We start from the raw sequence: 19,986 nt of genomic DNA, 5'->3' as shown, positions 1-19,986 counted from the left end.
TGAAGAACAGGGTTGAAGTTTGATTAAAATATGCAAAATTATTCACATTATTTTCTAGCAGATATATCAAATTGTTGAGTCATGACTTTCTTAAAGAGAGATGTCAGACTCACAGGTTTGTTGTGCTCAGCTCTGTGTTCACACAGACGGGACAGCGCTTCCTTCAGCTTGTTTATGTCATTCAGAGGCTCAAACGTTTCATAAGTAAGACAGACGGCTCCACCCACTTAGGGATGCTATTTGTAGAGACATAATGGTGGAAAGTCATCACAATGGTAGATGGACTTGAGCTTGTCTATTCAGTCTTCTGAATACTAAAAGTTCTTTTACACCTCAGGTCACACCTACACATTCACACATAAACAGTAGATGTGGCTGTCAAGAGACTTTTTCGGTGCGGCTGTGGCAGGTAGAGTTTTTCTTCTCTTAACGAGAAGGTTGGCGGTTTAAACACTAAATCCTGCCGTCACATCTCGAAGTGTCCTTGGGCAAGACACTGCACCCCAAATCTCTCTCGATGCTTTGTCAGTGGCGCGTGACTGTGTAGGAGTAGATATTTGGTTTACCAAAATTATTTTGCAAATGTTTACAAATGTTTCACAGTTAAGTCTCTCATGCAAAAAAAAAGTTAGTGGACATGTTTGCCTAGAGCCTGTCTTACAATATATTCTGGAAAAGTTTATTTCAATATCTGACCTTGAGTACAGCAAGTGACATCTCCACCCTCATCCATAAAGGTTATTTCTATTATGTTTAGGGCAATTCAACTCTTTCACCCACTCTGACTTCAAAACTTAACACAACTCCAGCAAGAGACCGTCAGAAAAAGTCAGCAACTCTCCCTATATACTCTCCATATGAGCTGACAGTATCGTGATCTTTAAGCTAAAGGCCTCTTCACCACAGAGGCCAGTCGGTTATTTGATGTGTTCTTAAGTCACAATCATTTCATTAGTTTTTTATAAACTTCACATCACATATAAACATACTTCTATTTCACCCAAAACCTACAGTATTAATTGGAGGGACTGTTTCCAGACACTGTCTTTTATTTAATAGGCCTAGTAGATCAGTAGAACTCAAAGTAAAATGTTTCTTTTATCTAAAAATAATCCCCTGTATGTAACTTATTTTCAAATAGGCATCAAATTGAAAACGTTGCTTTTACAGCAGATATCTCTCTTAAAATAACTCTGTCTGTTATGGCCAGTTTTTTTTGCACAGGACTACTACATGGTGCCTTCCTTAACTGGGTCAAAAGTGGCCTCCTGAGAGCACAAAACAAGATGGTTGCAAGATGAACACGGGCAATTTTACCCTGTCACTGTCAACCTCCATTCCTAGCCTGTCAGCTGAAACAACATGTTTTTAGGCAGCTTCAGTGGAATTGGCTTGACATTTGGAAATGACCACTTGTGGGTGAAGATTGCATGCATTATTTCTTAACTCTGACCGCATCCTTTTGGATTTGCAGTATATTGTAGAGAAAGGATGGAACAAGGAAAGCACTTCACATGCTGTTTGGTCTCCATAAAGCACGTTTAAGTGCTTAAACTGAAGACACCTGCATCACAGAAGGTTCTGTTTAACTGAAGGCTTCATTTAAAGAAGAAAGCATGGGAGTAACATGTAAAATATTCAATCAAAATATACAAACGTAAACATGATCTCGTGTGCGTTTTTTTGTTTTTTTTGCACTTCTACTTTGGCGTTGTTCTGAAACACTGGAGGCTGCCACTTGTCTGTAAGATGTCCCTGTTCAAAAGTGGGTGTCATTTTGGCTGAATGAATTTAACACTTACAATCAGCAAATCAAGAGGGCATGCCATGACCTATTCACTCAGAATGGAAGAGGATGCTACCGTGCTTGGACTGTAAAATAAAAAGAAAAAAAGGCCCATTTAGAGATATTAAGTGTTTTTCTTGTAACTTTGACTTTGATTACTACTCTAGGTTCCTCCACACTTTAAAACAATCTGCTGTAAGATGTTTGAAGAATCATTTTCTCATATTTATTATTTAAGAATGTAAGGATTAGCCTATTTATACCAGCCAAACCTGCTGTCAGGACATTTTCCTCATATCTAGTTTGAAATCATCGGTTAAGACAGGAAATACACAATTTGCTGCGAGTTAAACCTCGCGTTATTAGTGTTCTCAAGTGTAAGTGCTGACAGCGGTTGTGTGTCTTCAGAGTTAAGTTGGAGCCATTAATGGCAGACATTAAGCACCATGTAGAGGGAGTCTAGTTCAGTAAAACCCGTAGCACATACTTGGCACATACTTGGTATTAAGCATTGCTTTGAGGACAAACAGGGGCACCTCAGGTAACATTTCATGTGTATGCTAACTGCTAATAAACCGCTAGGCATTTTGTAACCCACCACTCGCAATGACCAAATGAATAAATGATGACTGAATCATTTTCCGATGGCAGGACAGACGACTCAAACGTCAAGATTAGGGCTGCACATCCGGAATCTGCTGCGCTCGCACAGCCTTGAGAAATGGTCTAAAAAGCACGATGAGCATTTTCTTTAAACCAGGTTTTCATAAAGTATTGAGGCTAATTTTCAGACATGTTTTATTGATGCATAATGAGATTATTAACTTTGATTCCTTGATTTCTTACTTTTTCCAGCCCAAATGATGCACAATATTTAAGACTCATTTCAGAAGGAGCCTTACTGGAAACCAAAAAATGAGGCAACATGTGACATAAGTCACATTTGTTGCATGTAGTTCTTCCATCACACTTCAGCTGATAATATCTTGTAGGACACTTTTTTTTCACCCTGTCAACCCCTTATTACCGCCTCCCTGTGTGGCAGAGATCAATATCCCGTGGATTTATACAGACAAGGAAACAATCATAAAAGTAAATAGCAAGTGCTGAGAGCAGGGCAATGAAATGCCTGCTTCCTCCTCCGGCACAGTGCTCCCAGCATCGGAGACATCATCTCCCATTACTCTGATGAAAATTGCATGCTATCGGACCACAAGCCTTGGCTCTCTCCCCGAGACTGTTAAATATGAAGCAACTTCCACTCCAATCTTGCTGATCTCTGCATCCTCACTCTAATGAATCTTTCACCAGTAACAGCAGAGTGTTGTGTGTGTGTGTGTGTGTGTGTGTGTGTGTGTGTGTGTGTGTGTGTGTGTGTGTGTGTGTGTGTGTTTGTGTAAATGTGTGTGTGAGAGGCGAGGTCTGGGAGAGTCTTATCTGGAGCATCTACCAGAGCTTAAGGCCCATTATGTTAAGTCAAAGTAGGAGCGTGAAGCTCAAAGTGGTGTCAGTGAGTGCTTGAACAAACAGCCCCACACTTACTCTAGGTTTCCAAATCACAAAGCGGATTCTGGTCCATGTGTATTCAGGAAACCCAAATGTTTGTTTTATATCACTGTAAGTGAAGAAAGGCTTCTTCCATATGCTTCCTACAGTCTTTTCCACTCTGATGGTTAGTGCCATAATACCCTGCTGAGTGCCAAAGTAATTGCCTTTTGATAGTCAACAATAATTAGCTCCTGATTCTGACTTATTAGCATCTGGTGCACTGCTTACTAATACAGTGCCTTGCTCAAGTATTTACCCCCCTGAACTTTGCCATATGTTGTTGCAGATTGAAATAGATTTTTGGGGGGGTTTTATGCAGAAATACAAATTTGAAAGCGTACTAAGATCAGATGCAACCAATAGCTTCAGGTTAACTTGTGCATCCAGCAGATGTTTGCTTTGGTCTGCTCTTGATCGTTAATCATACATTAAAAAGCATCCAAAAAGTCTTACGAAACATCGATTACTACAAAGTGAAATGTGGAAAAGGCCTTACAGGGGTGATTCAATTCCATTTAATTCAAATAAATCAACTTGATTTATTCCACCAGAGGCAACTGGTTTGGAGCAGCGGTCGCATAAAAAAACATCAAACAAATCCAAATAGAGAAAACAGCTAATGTGATATGATAAGATCTAAAATAAGGAATCAAATGCAACCTCATTTTTAAAGCTAACCAACAGAAGCAAGGCTTATGCATGTAAAATAACAGTACTGGTGCCTTCATGCTGTTAATGGGCATAATGAAGAACACCGTGCAGAGCCAACTTCTTGACATTTGCCTCTCCGTCAGTGGACTGTTACCTCACCTTCTCAGCTCTTGGCCGTTTGGCTCCTCTACACACAGTAAGTGCTTTTGTGTGTTGTATTTCTACTGCTTCATTTGAGATAAAACTTGGCCCTGATTTAAACAACATCTGACCCTCCTCCACAAGCACAGGCAGAGTGGACAGATGGAGCACCCCAGTAATCTTTACAGTGAGGGTGTTGCTCGCTCAGATTTATCAGAAGGCCCGTCAAAGAGTGCGGCAGCTAGAGGAGATAATGGAGCTGGAAACTGCTCACAAATGGAGTGCTACACTTTGTATGCTAATGAAGTGGGAAGTATAAACTACATTAGCATAAATAAATAAAAAATCCACCCACGCCTACCTTGAGTTCCGTTCACTTGTGGTTTTCTATTGTAAGATGCTCATTTTGCTCATGAGCTCACTTTTCTTTGGCTTGTTATAATGAGATAATGTTTTTTTTTTTGTTTTTTTTTGCTGCAAACAATGACAAGAGTTTAACGGTGTACAGAAAGTGACAATTAAAGAATACTGTTTCGTATGATTCAACAGAAGAGGGACTGCGGTGATGCTGGAGAAAATGTTAGAACTGAAACATGACGAGAAGTAATGACATGTAGAAAAAAAAAAAAAGAAGAAAGAAATCCTCTAAGTTGCATGTCAAATCTCTCATGCGCCATGAAAGACGACGAGTAAATCGTGACCACTTTAAGGAGAGAAAAGCCTCTTAAAGACAGAATTGCTCCTCAGGATCACGGCAGATAAGGCAGCGTGCGGCTGTGGCCGACTTGATGATTACAAAGTGACTGCAGCGACTGCTTTTTCAGAAATCAGAACGAACCAGTTCTCTGATTGGGGCTGACATGACTGCTTGCTAGAGGGGAAAATAACTGTAGGTACGTTGAGGTATATTTTCAAGAAACAAAAGTGATGTCTTTATTCTGCTGCTTTTCACTTTCTATTTTCTGCTTGTTTTTTGTTTTTGCTCTGTTGAGTCACAGAAATACTTGTTTCGAATCACAAGAAGATATTGACTGTGTAAAAACCTTGACACACATTAGCTTTAAAATGTCAGAGTGTTCCACTGGAAAAACAAGAAACAATATCTACACTGAAGGCATAATCCTATTTTTACAACAAATCCACTTTGCGGTCAGCTTATTCTTTTTTTTATTTTTCTAAAAGGGATTAAATCCTGAGCCCTTAGTGGGGTCTATATTGACCTTGACTTTGAAAGGCTCCAAACAAAAGCTGTGTCACGTTGTGTTAATCATTTCATAGAGAATAAACTTTAAGTCCAATATACATAAACTCACATAATACCTCCAAGCTATTGGGCTTTACCTCCAAAGCTACAGGAGCATAAGAATATAAAGATTGACATAAATGACTTGGAGTGCTTTTTGATTTAGACATGTTATTTTCAAGAACAACCTCTGGAAATGTGTTTGCCCGACTATTATATTTGGCAGTAATTATTTCCCAGGCTATTTCTCTCCGGAGAGCTATACTCAGGGCATCAGATTGACAAATAACTGCTGGAAAAAAGGAGGTAATAATCGCCTGACACTTACATTCATATAGCAGACAGTGCATTATGTGCGCCGTGATGTGCAGTGAGGTGAATATTTTGGCACCGGGTTATATTCCACCGTGTCACCAAGCTCAAAGTTACAGTGTGAATTGAATTTCAATCTGAAAAGTGTTTACACGGAAAGGAGAGGAAGGGAAAGAAAAACAGCAGCATGCTCCATCTTATCTGGAAAGTCACCATTACAGAGGCAAATCCTAAATCCAGCTTTTCTTTGGATTTTCACTTTGCAAAACTAACGTATCTTCCTTCCATCCTATAAGACACTGGCTCTGCTGTGTTCACACTGAGGTCACTGACAATCAAACTGCTCAGATAATGCAAAGCAAAGTGAATGCTACAGGCCTTTTTCAACTGCAGACGCTTTGACATGTCAGAGCAGGAAACCCACAGGTGGAATAAATAAGAATAATGAGTTCTGCACTCCATTTAGCCTTACCTGCTTCGGGGCACTTTGTGGTTTTTTCACACTTGGCTCTCTGACATGGCCTACTGATACACTTTCAGGGATTGGAGCCAGTGTGATTAATTGTTTTGTTACATACACATGTGCTCTTTCTGCTTTGATAAAGAAAATGTCGTCAATGGAAGAAGGGCTAATCATGCTCCTGGTTCCAACAATAGGCAGTAGAAACGGAATTTCACATCCAGCCTTTTGTCGTTGATTCACAGCCGTCCAATAGCAGTAAGCTTTGAAACCAAAGTCTGAAGATCGCCATGAACCAGCATAAAGTCAAAGATGGTGGTAGAAACAGAGGACAGCATAACACCCAGCGGTTTGAGACGGAGCAGCTCGACTCCAATCTGCTGGCTGCTCCGGCGCTCTCTGCTCTGCTGATGGATGTACGTGAAGTTGCCAAAACCACTTTTAAAACCAGAAGCTGTTAGCTACAACTTGATTTGCTGTCTTGCTGCTGTGATTGACTATTGACCACTGATTGATTGTACGACTTAAATTGAAAAACAACGCACAATGTTCACTCTCCGACTGCGTGGAAATCTGATGTGTTCACATCACAGTTGGCACAAACGTTAGAGACATACGAGAAATATACGGGCTGATAGAAGTGTGGCACTGGGATGAGAGAAAGGAAATAGAGGTGAGGGGTGGCTTCTTTGATTTATGGTCTCATAGTTCAGAGTGAATATTGGTAGTATTTCTGCTTCCTATCCTTAATATGTGTGAGGTTAGTAGAGATAGAACAGAGAGGAATATTTTCTTAGTGGAATTTGAACCATTTTCTAAACAAGAAAGAGAAACTAATTGAAATTTCAGACTGTTTTTAAAGTATTTGCACGACTTTTTGACTCTACTGTGAACAATATAAACACTTCACACTGTATGAATGCTCGAGATAAATGCTTGTCCTCATGAAGTCTTTGCACGGCACATGTTGATCTCTCACAATAATACCTTTGCTGTTTGTTCAAGAACATCAGGACCTTTTTAACAGTAGATCTGCGGTAGGCTGAGGATACCACTTCAACAATTCTTCCTCTAAAAAGAAGATGTACTTTACAATAACCCATGGAGCTCTTTTTGATCAACATTAAACAAGACAGAGCTGAGAGGAATGCTGAATTACCTTGGCATGTGGCTGCTGAAAGGTGACTCTGGAGCTGTTGATGAGTGATGAGTATCTGAACAAGTGGGTGGGGGAGGTGGGAAATCTGTGACTGCTGCTGGGCTGGTTGTGCAGGACGGCTGAGAAGCAGATGTGAACTGTGTCCTTCAGCGCCTTCAGCTGAGACTCCTGTCCCCAAACAAGATTACACACACACACACGCACACACAAAACCAGAAGATGTGTAAATCCCTCCATCCCTTCTTTTATGCATCCACATGAGAAATTTACTTAGGCACTAAAGCCATCGGAGGCCGCGCTTTAGAGCGACTTTAAAGCAGCTGGGGAAGCATCGTTAGGCGAGACGTGGAGCGGAACTCACCGGGGTAATAAAGCAGAAGTAATGCTCAAAAGATCATTTACTTTGAATCAATAATAATAAAGGACAGAATGATTAGTTTAATTATTCTTCAGTCTCCGATGCCAAATCTCCTGAGCTGAGTCCCGGAATCACCTGTTTTCCTAATCAGCACTTTTTCTCCCCGTGCATTTTTAGCTCGTCTAACTCGCCTCCGGTGACAGGCTGTCAATAACAACATATACAAATAACATCATAACTGCATAAATTAAAACTGCTGCTGCATGAGCGCAAAGTGCTGAAGCTCAATATTTTTATAATACATCTTCAGGATTGAAAAAAAAAGTACCATGAAAATCGATATCTTCAGAGTTATTTTACCTTGAAACTAAAACTCCACTTTTAAAACTCCACTGTCCTAAACAAGGCTTTTTCAAGGCAACATTTCTACACATACATCTGTGTCCTGTCTTTGACATTTACAGTGAAAATGGTTCAGAGAAGACAGACCAGATCAGGTAAAATTAAATAAAACTACAAATGAAAATGTTTTGTTTATATCAGACGCCTCAGTAACTATTAATGCAAATTCGACCAATCCCTGCTAATTCTGTGCAGCCTCACAATTATGACCAGTCACTTCACCTTTCCAGCCAGTTTGACCAATGAACTTAGCTTAAACTTTAACTTATTTATGATCTTTTCACATTTTATGATATTACTGCTTTGTACCAAGTATTTAAAGAGCAGGTTTGTCAATGTAACTGACATTTATTGATGTTCTGTACACTCTAAACTTAAACTTCTCCATCCATATAAATCATCTTTTGTTAGAATAGTTGTAATTTTTGCCTTTTTTGGTCTGACTACGAAGAACACTGTAACAAGTCATTTTGAAAATATTCTGATTCCTGTGATGTTAATAGAATTTTTTTCTAAATAACAATCTTCCTCAAAATGGGGCTTTTTTCGGCGGCAGAATTCACAAACATCAAACTGGCTGTTAAGGAAAAGCCTGCTGAATCCTGTAGGGACTGTTTTAAGGCTCCATTAAGCTCTATGTTTGATATGCGTTACACATATGCGTTCTTTATGCACTCTGCGTTAATTTAATCTGTATTTCTGCACGTTTACTTTAGGCTTACAGTTACGAATCAAATGTCGCAATACCACTGGAAATTGTAGGGGCAGCGTCGCGCAGTGAGACCAAAAGTTCAAGGCGGACCAGCCAAACACAATGAAAAAGGATCATTTGGAAAATTGTGAAAATTTGAGGAAAGAGTACTCATGTTTTCTGGTAACTATAAACACAAACATGATGTAGGCTCTGCTGAACATAGGGACGAACAATGACAACTAAACATCTGAGCGGAGATCGAACTGGAACTGAATGAAGGTTGGATGGCCGAGAAGAAGTTCAGGACCATATGAGACCCGGCTCTCATGTGGATGCATTTTTAAACATCAATCCCAACATACAGAACATGCATATGGTTAGTCACAGATATATCATTTAAATTTGTACGTATCTTTTTTCATAAGTAAAAAAAGAAGAAGTGAGCCCTTATTCACCTTATCCAGCGCCGTCTTCTCCAGTTCTTCCTTGGCGATGGTTAACTTGTGCTCCAGGTCCATTAGCTGCTGTCCCTGTAGAAAAGACAGGATATTTAAATTGGCTTAACCCTCTTTGTTCAGTGCAAACAAAACATTTCTCCGTCTCCACATCGTCTTCCCAGCATCATCAATAACACAGATCTATAGCACTGAGGATTAAGAGCCCTCTTATTCCTATGCCAATTGTCACATTTATCCTGACTTTTGAAATCCTGCATTACGGCTCCGTCACACACACTAATACACATCGATCGAGCACTAAAACCTCATGTACATTATACGCTCTTAGCACTCAATGATTCTCTTTTCTATAAACAGGAGAGTGCTGGGAACTCATAAACCCACATAATCACAGCTGCATAATACTGAACAAAAATCTGAAAGTGGTATTCACGTGCTTGGGCGAACAATGCCCCCGGTCTGTTTCATGACACACAGAGAAGTGCAGAATCCAGAGGTTTAAGGAAGTCAGATAAGCCCGAGTCAATTCAAAGCCACACAAAAAAGATCTCATCTGTCCTTTAGAGAGGAGAGAGGTTTAGTCCTGACAGCTCGGAGAGTGGACTTCCTTAAACCATCTAACCCCCTTAATGAGCATCATTGATACAGTTTAATCCCTAAACCGCAGAAAGCACACACACTATAAGATGTCTTTTTACTGTAAATGAGGCCGTCTAACCCCCTATGAGGATCAGCTGAAGTCCCACTGAGGATTTTTTATTATTGATAGATTCATCAGCAAGAAGAAAAGAAACTCTTATTGGCATCATTTGCATGCAAACTGTGTAAAACCAGCCTCAGTGATGGACTCTAAGCCATGAACTTTTATTGGGTGTCTTTTACAGGCCTCTCAAAATGATAAACTGCACGGACTTACACTCTTTAAACACTCAAGGTCAGCTGAACCAACAAACTGCATCTACAAACTCGGGGTAAAAAGAGAATGAAAATCCAGTGATGGGCAATGAGCCGGGTTGATGGTTTTTTGGTGAGTTTTATTGACTTCCTCTTTCTGTTTGTAACACACTGGGAACAATTTCTTGTTTGTTTTTAAAAAAAAATCTGATTCCCATCTCAAATCCTGCCAGTAATGCAGGAATTTTCATGATGAACATGTCTGTCACTTCTTCCACTCAACAGGGCAGCTGAAACGACGCTTAAGTTGTCCCTGACAGATGAGTCGTGCTGTGGCAGTCAAGGACGGGGCAACTTTCAACCGCTCTGGGTTTTCAAAGAAGCCAAAGAATCAGATCCATCTCTCAGTAGTTCTTTTTTCATTTACTAGAAGTTTAGAACAGTAGCACAAAGTCATTTGTAGCTGTCGGGCTTTGCACCAGAGGGGATCCAAAGGTGATGAAGTTTGAGGATCAGTTCTTTAATCATGGACACAAAGGCTTGTATATAATCTCTAAGAGGCAAATGGTAGAAGAAATGAACGGGATTTCACAGACATGCATTCATTACTTGTTTCAGGAGATTATGATGAGTACTGATGACACAAAAAACAGCATTTTGAACCTTTTCTGAGACAGAATACTGGACTATTAAAGTATTGAAAATGTCCATTTCACATAAAACGCCGTTCCAAGTTGCCAAAAGAAAGAATTTTCCATTATCCTTCAGAATATAACACAAGATGCTGCACTTCATCCTCTTGAAATGTTTATTTTTTGGGCTCAGACGGAGTATTGCAAATAACAAAGAGTTCTGAAATTAGAGAACTGAAGAGGGATGCTGAGTTTTTATTTTAGTTCATCAGCCTCTGAGGAAAGGGTAAAGTCTGTTTTATACCCAGAAAAGTGCCGACACAATGACACAACAGTTGTGAAGCTTTGCACTGAAACTTAGGGGAACACAGAGGCGCTGCTTGTCAACAGGAAAGGCAGGCACCTGCTTGGGCCCCCAGGCCAGTAGGGGCTCCCGAGGGCTGACAAACTAACCCTAACCCTTGTCATAAACAATGACTCTTATCGACGCTTATCATGCATTACTACTGTGAAAACCACTAAAGGAAAATGAAGAGGAATTATCTGTCTGGCAGTTAAAACAGCACAATGGTGTTTGGAGGAGCCCAAAAACTGGATAAACACAATGCTTGATGCGAGCTGCTCTGTCTGTTGGCGTCCACATAAAACTTCAACTTGAATGGTGATTGCCAGAATCAATATGGTAGGCACATATTTGAATGTGACAATAAATGCTAGATACTAAATGCTTTCATTAGCTCGACTCAAAAACAAACTGCTCATTTGCATTTGCATTTGTTTTATTTATTTAAGTGAAAACGGCGCTGAAGATAAGGGCACAATCAACTAGAAATTACCCTGCCAACTAACATTTTATATTGTCATTGTTGAGCAGCACAGACACACCTGCATACATGTATGAATGCTCACTACATAGGCTTCATAAGCTTCAGCATATAGGCTTTGCATGGATTCAACACTAAAATAGAAATTATTTTTAAAGGAACAATTTGCGACTTTGACACCTCGTGTCAAAAATGGGTACTACAGTCCAAATTCAAAACATTGGAGAGGGCTGTCTTCCCTCGCCCTCTCCTCCAGAGAGCTGTTGCAGGTTGACACTGAAGCTTCAGATTTTAGCCAGCTCTGCATCAGTCTTGAACCTTGCTGCGTTCTCGCTCTATTTTTTAAACGTTTCTGCTTGTGGAGCTTATAAGAAAAATGCCAAGGCTTTTTAGTTTGGGTAGAATCACTTAAACCTGAACCAGTTTGTTTGCCTGCTGCCATCGCTGCAGCACCTCTTGGTTTTCTGTTTGCCTGCCAAACTGAGGGGTTTAAAACGGCCGTGTGGGGGTGCCTTAAAACCGCTTACCTTCTCTGGTCAAAACAAATACAGAATATTGCGGACTGGAGTTGAAACTTAGAAGGACATACCAGCTGCTGCATTGATGTCAGAGAAGCCAGCACTTCAGCATAAGCATGTTTTCCTAATGTCTGATGATATAGTACACTCATTTTATGTTTGTAGCCTTTGAACCCTTGTGAAAATGTAGAGAACTTCAAAATCATGTGTTCTGATCTTGAAACTTTTAAGAAAGTCCACACATGGACGCAATGTGTTTTAATGGAATAGTTTGGAGTTTACAGGACAAATAAGCTGAAGGCTCAATCTCTTATTTACTCAAGAATCTTTTCCAACACTGTTGTGTAAAAGGAGAACATACCATAAAAGGTGCACATCAGAGGATATGTTAACCTACTAAAATATAAAACTTCCATATTGGGTAATATTGTCATGTATTTTTATCTTCCCTGTTTGTCTTGTATCCAAAGCACTGAAACATAAAGAGTCCAGGTTCTATCGGCTCAAAAGCACACACAATAAAAGCAGCTGCTCTTAGTCTGTCTTCTAAAGAATCTTAAGGACGTGTTTTTGTCTGTGCATGCATGCAAGTGTGATGCATTACAGGGAGAGCCATTACATCCATTACACAGAGCATCATCAGCAGAGAGTCCTTAAAGGACTGCGGGCGCAACGGCCACTGACCCAGAAATGCTGTCTTTCAGGGTTAGTGCCTCCAAGTCTGAGGCTCCATATTCCTGCACTGAGTCCATTATAGAGGTGTGGGGTCAGTCGGGTACTCGCCACTCTGCCAGACAAGGCGTGCAACTACATCAAGCCGTCATTTTTCTTTTCTGTTTTTTTTTCTAAGCTGGAGGAGGAACAGCTCTGGGGGTCCATTTAAAAGTGGACTGACTGAGGAGAGAGGATGTGAGGGATGAATGCAGCTCCTCTGCCAAAAAATATTGTCTCGTAAGGAAAGTCTGGGAAGGAGCTGTCATTCCCTCTGAAGGCTTTAATGTTATGGCTGAGCAGGCGAGAGGGAACCTGTCTGTGTGCACTCTTTACAGTTAAGTACTGGAACTTCAAGGTGTAGGATGAACATCTTGGTTTGTGAATTTGATGCTAACACATGATAGCCACTGCTGTCAACATGCTAACAGAATTAGCATTGTCATTTTAACTTCAGAAACTTTGTATTTTATTTAAGTATGTTGTTTTATTAAGTTAAGAGATGATAAGAGAATCTTAGTATCTCCAGAGACTGTCAAGTAACATGCGCCATTAGTCACTGAGAGTGCTAAAGGGCAGGAGAGACGGTGCCCTTTATATAATTTATTAAGGGTGTTAATAAAGTTTATTGGAAGAAAAAAAAACGTGAACTTGAAAGAAGCTGTCCAATCTCATTGGAGGAAAGAACACAGCACCATTTCGTTGCACAATGAAGTGGGAGTGCTGTACCCTGTGGGAAATTTGAGACAAACCATTAAGAGAGAGAAGCCTCAGGTCCCCTGCTTGGCAAAGTTGAAGGATTTACCTACCCCTCAACCAGGAAGTATATTTAGTCACACAGAAATGAGCCAGTACGATTTGGAACCTATTTTTACTGAATGCCGACGGTACGCTGACAGACTATGTGGTGCATTGTCTGCTAATTCATTTATGTTGAACACACTTTCTTCTCTCTCTCTCGTTTGGTTGCGGTGGCGTCTCTGCTCACCTTATTAACCAATCACCACTGGTGTTATATCAGCTCATGGAATTATTTGGCTCATATTGCTATAGATTAAGTGTATGCCATTTTGCTACACCCCTGAACCTTGGTGTTTATGATTGTTGTACCCAGACTCATGAAGCTCCCCTGCAATGTGCTTGTCTTTTTTTTTTTTTTATTATGTTTTTTGTTTGTCTTCAGTCCCGCCAGGCAGCTGTATATATATGTGTCCTTTTAAATTGGGCAGAAAAATGATATGATCCAACAGTTGTCATAACCACTTGGATTGCCTCCAGGTCAAGGTGCCTTCACTGGCATGCCCTCTGTGCAGCTGATGACATTTCTGTTTCTTGAGTGACTCTCCTCTGTGCCTCCTGCTCCCCTCGTCCCCCCTTGCTGGGCTTTTGATCACTGCACATGTGGAATACATATGAGTTTTCAAGGAAAAGTCACAGGGGGTCAGAGGGACATGATGCATTTCCCGCCGACTTACCCATCCACAAAAAAGAAAAAGGCAGACGGTGTGCGTCATTCCCCAAAGATGACAGATTTTACAAGACAAAGAGTGTTATAAAATTAATCTAATCCTTCTGCAAGAGCATAATGTTTTGAAAGGTCCACATTAAACGCTTGCTGACATTGAGGAATAAGGTTGTGTTGGCTGAGTGATTGATGTAATTTGGAGACAGCGATTTACTAACAGCAAACAAGTCAATACATCCATCATTCACAGGCTGGAAATAGAACCACCAACAGGACATCCAGGCAAAATATATATTCAGGCGTCAGGGCTTGGTGCCTAAAATTCAGTCTGTGAGGATTGAGCCCCTTGTTTTTTATTCATCCATGTCTGACACGGCTTTGGGAAAGACGGGTCTAAAAGATCAAAACGTACATTTAAGAACGGGAAGAACAAGATATTGTAGCAGAAATTACATTTGAACACTGCAAACAAGGCCTGAAAGGTCAGTGAATGAAGCATCAAATGCCAATAAATATTATATAAGAATCCACTTCTAAGAATATTGATAGTCCTGGCAACGAGAGGGGCTGTGGAGAACGAGCAGTCAGGCAACAATACAGAATATTTTCTTGTTGGCTGCTCTTTATGTTGGGGCTTCCAGTGGTAGTATGTGAGCTGGAGACCAATTTCTGGTGTCAACTGAATACAGCACTGCACGGTGTCATGTGTAATTTGTGTCTTGGCGATCCCCCTTATATGATCTAATGCATAATTCTGTATGAACTTCCTCCACAGCTGTCCACATCATTTATCCACATAGTTTGCATGATCGAAAGGGATGGGATGGATCTTGCAGAGGGGGAAAACAGAGGACAGCAGTAGGCAAAACCAACCGACTTTGCAGGCTGCAGATTATGAGAGACTTTGTAATTGCTCAGTGAATTAATTAAGAGAATTCCCTGCGATGGGATCATGGTTTCAAGGTGGTCTGAAGTACCTGTTTACTCCTGGTGTGGAGCTACCATTAAGCTACCCCCCCAAGCCCCAACCACCCCCCCCTTCAGTTTGAACTTACCTTAAAAATTAAATCCTTTTTCCCGTACCGCAGTTCTTTCAGTTGAGCCTGGATTTTTTTGGACTGCAAAGGAAAGATAAGGAAATAAGTGTTAGCTTATTCAAATAGCGAAATTGGTTTTAGATCACGTAGCAGGATTCTGCCAGCTGCCGCAGAAGACTCCTTTGTGAGTGTTCCCTGGGCAAAGCTCTGGCTTAAAGCGAGGCTGTGGTGAGAGGAAGAAAATATCAAATCTCCCCTTCACTGAACTGTATAGTCCACACAATGATGCAGTCATGCACTGGCTTCTTGCCCACTGTCTAAACCTGAATTCTCCCTCCCACTACACACATTACCGCCAACATCACCACACACATGCAGGTTCCCTTCACACCGTGCTCCTGCCTGTCATCTGTAAGCAGCACAGACACACACACACACACAGACACACACACACACACACACAATCAGAGCAGATCTTTACAGCCGCCCCCAAACAGACACGGTGACCGGCTCTGCCTGACATTCACTCTGCTGCTACACATCAGTGGGCACATGGAGCACAGAGGCTGTCTCCTAGATAGCTTGATACACAGGCATCCTCAAAGCTGCTCATGATGTGAGAGTGAAAACGGAGGGCCTCCACACGGGGAATCAGCAGCAGCTCAGAAAGTTGCTCTCCCTGTCTTTAGACAGACTGGAGGTTGTTTTCACAGAGAGATTGTAAATGGCTGGTACACTGTGAAGCTTCACAAGGCTGAATCTCAGTAATTGATATTCAAAAGAAGTGAGTAAAAAAAAGAGATTGAAATGTCTGGCCTTTAAAGAATAAAGTTTATTATTATATAACATGATAACATGATGATAACATGATAACATGATGATAACTCATTTCGTTACTCTATACTATATATGTACTGTATATGTGTAATGACAATAAAGTTGAAACTCATCTCATCATCTCATCTCAACATGCATTTCAATCTATTTAGCCACTGTATTTCTGTATAAGTCCTTTTAATGTCGGGGGTGGCTGTGGATTGGTTGGTAAAGTCGTCGTCTCTCAACCGGAAGGTCGAGGGTTCGATTCCCAACTCATGTGTCCTTGGGCAAGACACTTAACCCCTAATTGCTCCCGCTGCTTGGTTGGCGGCACATGAATGTGTATGAATGGGATTACTTCTGATGGTCTCACTACACAGCAACCCTCTGTCATCAGTGTGTGAAGGGCTGGGTGTGTAAAAGTCCAAAGACTTAAAAAGCGCGATACAAGCTCAATCTAAATCTCTGTTTTCCACATATCATTACTAAATTACTAATCTTTTTTACATGTGAAAAGTTCTGATGCAGACCTCCACTCTAAAGAATTGGTGTGCATCAGAACTTTTCTGTGGTACATTATTTACACTGTAGAGAAGAAAAAGGTTTCTTTACAAATGGGTGAATAGACTTTAATAAACTTCTACATGGGACATGAAGCAAACATGCTGCATTTACAGTATCCTAAGTCTTTTTGTTGTTGTTTGAAGTTGGATCGAGGGTCTTTTAATTAATTTGACTGTGCAGCCCTTTCGTGTATTACAGTGGTTTAACAGCAACCTTTTTCTTTTACATATACTGTATGTTCCTTTTGAATGTAAACATAAAACATCTACTTTCTGTCCATCGATATCTTTGTCTACTTCTCTCTCTCTAAATATATCTCTTACTTCTACCAATCTATCCTATATCTGTTTTTCCATCTGGCTGTCTATCTCTATAAAGCTCCCCTGCTCCCCTTTCTATCTCTCTGACTCATCCCATCTCCGTGCTCCCTCGACACAGGCAGTAAAAAATGTGACATGAGGTCTAATCTCTCACCAAAGCACACTGAACACGATGCTGAGGGACAATTTTACTTCAAGGGGTTTTGTGTACTTGACAAGCACCTGTGCCGTTTTATTTTTTATTTTTATGAGAATCTTTATCTCGTTATTCCTCTACCCAGGGTGCCTCCATGTCCCGAGACAGCCATCTGTGTCGTATGTAACTGGATTCAAAAATGACATCCTGAGGGCTCCTAATATAAAAACCACAAGGTTAAACAAACAGAGAAATGACTTGAAAACTCCCGACACACACACACACACACACACACGCACGCACGCACACACGCACACACACACACACACACACACACACACACACACACACACACAGTGAGCTGTGTGTTTGATTTTTGGATGGTTATGTTTTCCTTCTGTCCATAAAATGAAATGTTAAGCGATGAAAGTTATTTCTATCTGTTAAGTGAAGCTGTTGAGATTCTCGCCTAACAGAATGAATCATATTAAGAGGCTAGAGAGTCACACGCTCTCAAGTGCTAACTTATAAATGCAAATATGTGCTGAGCCCTCCGAATTGCCAAAGCATTGGTCTATTATTTACTGAGAATAAATCATTTGAGCTGCCTGCTCAGCCCAGGAGAGTCCCAGCAGCATCTCCGCCTGCTTGTTCCTGAATGTTTGAATCCAGAAAGGGTGGAGGCTCCTTTTCAAATCATTACAATCCCAACAAAACAGAGTTTCACAGTATTTGATAAGATTGCTGCAGTTTCCCAGCTCCCCCTTACTCCCCCCAAATATTCATAAAATGTATCACTGTGAGTTATTCTCTTTTTGTGAACGATGACGAAACTGTTCAATTTCTGTCTCAAGGACAGACGAGTTCATTCTTGTGCGGTTTTTGTTTATAAAATCATGTTCTTGCAAGGTTTATTACTGATATGTTTTTAATGACAAGCTCAAACAAACAGAGGCCTCTGTCAGATTCTGCTGGGATCTTTTTGTTGGATTATAATATGGTTGTGACTTTTCAGTCATCTGAGACTGATTTTCATTTTTTTCTCTTAAAATAAATGATTTGTGTGCTTTTATTGACAGGGCAGCTAAGAAGGAACAATTCAGAGAAGAGAGTTGGGTACGTCATGCATCAAAGGGTTGAGCGTCGGAGCTGCTGCTTTATGGTCTTTGGTTTCTTTTAATAGAAGGAACTTACTCCCCTTGACAATTGTGAAGCTATGTGTTATATAAATGATGTATGTATAGTTGTTCACTTTGGTGATGGGGCAACAGCTACAAATAGGACACACAGGTTGGCTGACAGCTGCTGAATTCCTCAGCAACATTAGCTTTCACATCCTATCATGTTTGTGTCATGTATTTTTTTTAATCCCTGCTCTGGCTCTAATAATCGCTGGCCTTTAATTTACGAAATGCTACCTGTTTTGAACCTGCTAGTTGTGAACGTTGTTTCTCTGGTTAGTGTTTGGATAAGAGCTGAACGAGTTGACTTGGCTGGTAAAGGCCTGTAGAATCTTAACTAATATTACCTCTATAATTCCAACATTACACAAACCAACGCTTATTTCATCCCTTACAGTTTAACTTTTAATTTCTGACGCATTTTGAATTTCCTAAAATGGAAAACTTGGCCCGTGTTTCTTCTTCTGTTACCTTCAAGAAAGCGAGAATCTCTCGGTCATTGTTAATGAATAGTTTTTTTGATTTTAAAGCATGACAGCATCCAAGTAATGTGTAATCTATCCCTTGAGCCTTTAAAATAAAAATCAGTTTCACATCTTTTGAATCCCATTTCTTCTGGCTTACATCATAAAGTGTATAAAACATGGACGTAGTCTGAGCGCCATTAGTTTCTGAAGTAAACTTTTGAAGCCCAACCTTTTGATCGGCGTAGAAATGGTGAAAGGTTGAGCTAAGCATGATGGCAAAAAAAGGTTACTGTAATTAATGTCTGCCACACCCCTTATTATGTAGAGCTCTGATGAAGATAACAAACTTCATCCCTTGTATAGTATGTACCAATAAAGTTATGAACTATTCAAACCAGGCTGTAAACATGTTTATCTCTGATGTCACAATGGTCATTCTTTACGTGGATCCAGCCTCAAGTGGACACTTGTGTAAGTTCACTTGTTTGCACTTCAGCAGCGGCTTCATTTTTCAACACCAGAGGTTGCCGCCTGATTTGACCGTTTCCTCCCTTCAGACCAACAGCTCACATGCATTTTTGTTTCATTGACTGCAGATTAGTTTATAAAAAAATATTTTCTATTGCCAATTGTCAATCACTCAAGGCAAAGCTGAACCCATACCATCCAGTTCTGCATTAGAAGACATGTCATAAGTACAGATAATAGCCTTTAAGGTATTCTCATTACCCAGGTTCAAATAGCCTGTGGTACATAATGTAGGACAGAAAGTGGGAAAGTATCTCCTGAATTAGAAACACACAGATCATTAAAAAGACAGAGAGAAAAGAGAGAGTTTGGTTTGGTCACGAAGCAATTTCATCAGGTAGAGATGAAATTGTTGTCAACACTTTCATAGTAGGATGTGTTTAGATGTTGTTTGAAATGTTTGGTCATCTTTTGTCTCTGCACAGTAGCTGTCAAAGCTTAATGCCAGGATGGACAACAATCGGCTTATATTGTTTCAGAAAAAAACATTTTGTTTGCTTTTGGCAAAGAATAAATCTGTATTGTGCTTACAGCGCCCGCTCATATAATGCACCATAGATCCTGCTCGTGTAACAGCTCCATGTGATGTAAAAGGAGATACAAACATGTGATATTACACCGCAGTTCGAATGCAAGTGTACACACATCCTCAGCATACAGTCGTCTGAGCACAACTAC

At 40.4% G+C, this 19,986-nt stretch overlaps 1 protein-coding gene across 1 annotated transcript in view; it reads right to left on the bottom strand.

The window, feature by feature from the left end:
• The window catches only part of luzp2 (leucine zipper protein 2), a 174,577-nt gene that overhangs the window by 16,450 nt on the left and 138,141 nt on the right, over positions 1-19,986 (bottom strand). The window contains exons 7-9 of the mRNA XM_020643214.3: positions 15,312-15,374; positions 9,210-9,284; positions 7,301-7,468 (exon numbers count right to left, since the gene is read on the bottom strand). Coding sequence (XP_020498870.2) covers positions 7,301-7,468; positions 9,210-9,284; positions 15,312-15,374 — 306 coding nt within the window. The remainder of the gene's footprint in view (positions 1-7,300; positions 7,469-9,209; positions 9,285-15,311; positions 15,375-19,986) is intronic.

The sequence above is a fragment of the Labrus bergylta genome, chromosome 3 (genome assembly GCF_963930695.1).
Source record: "Labrus bergylta chromosome 3, fLabBer1.1, whole genome shotgun sequence".
In the NCBI taxonomy this organism is placed as follows: domain Eukaryota; kingdom Metazoa; phylum Chordata; class Actinopteri; order Labriformes; family Labridae; genus Labrus; species Labrus bergylta.
The sequence above is the reverse complement of the archived record's forward strand: the minus strand, read 5'-3'. Positions and strand labels throughout refer to the sequence as shown.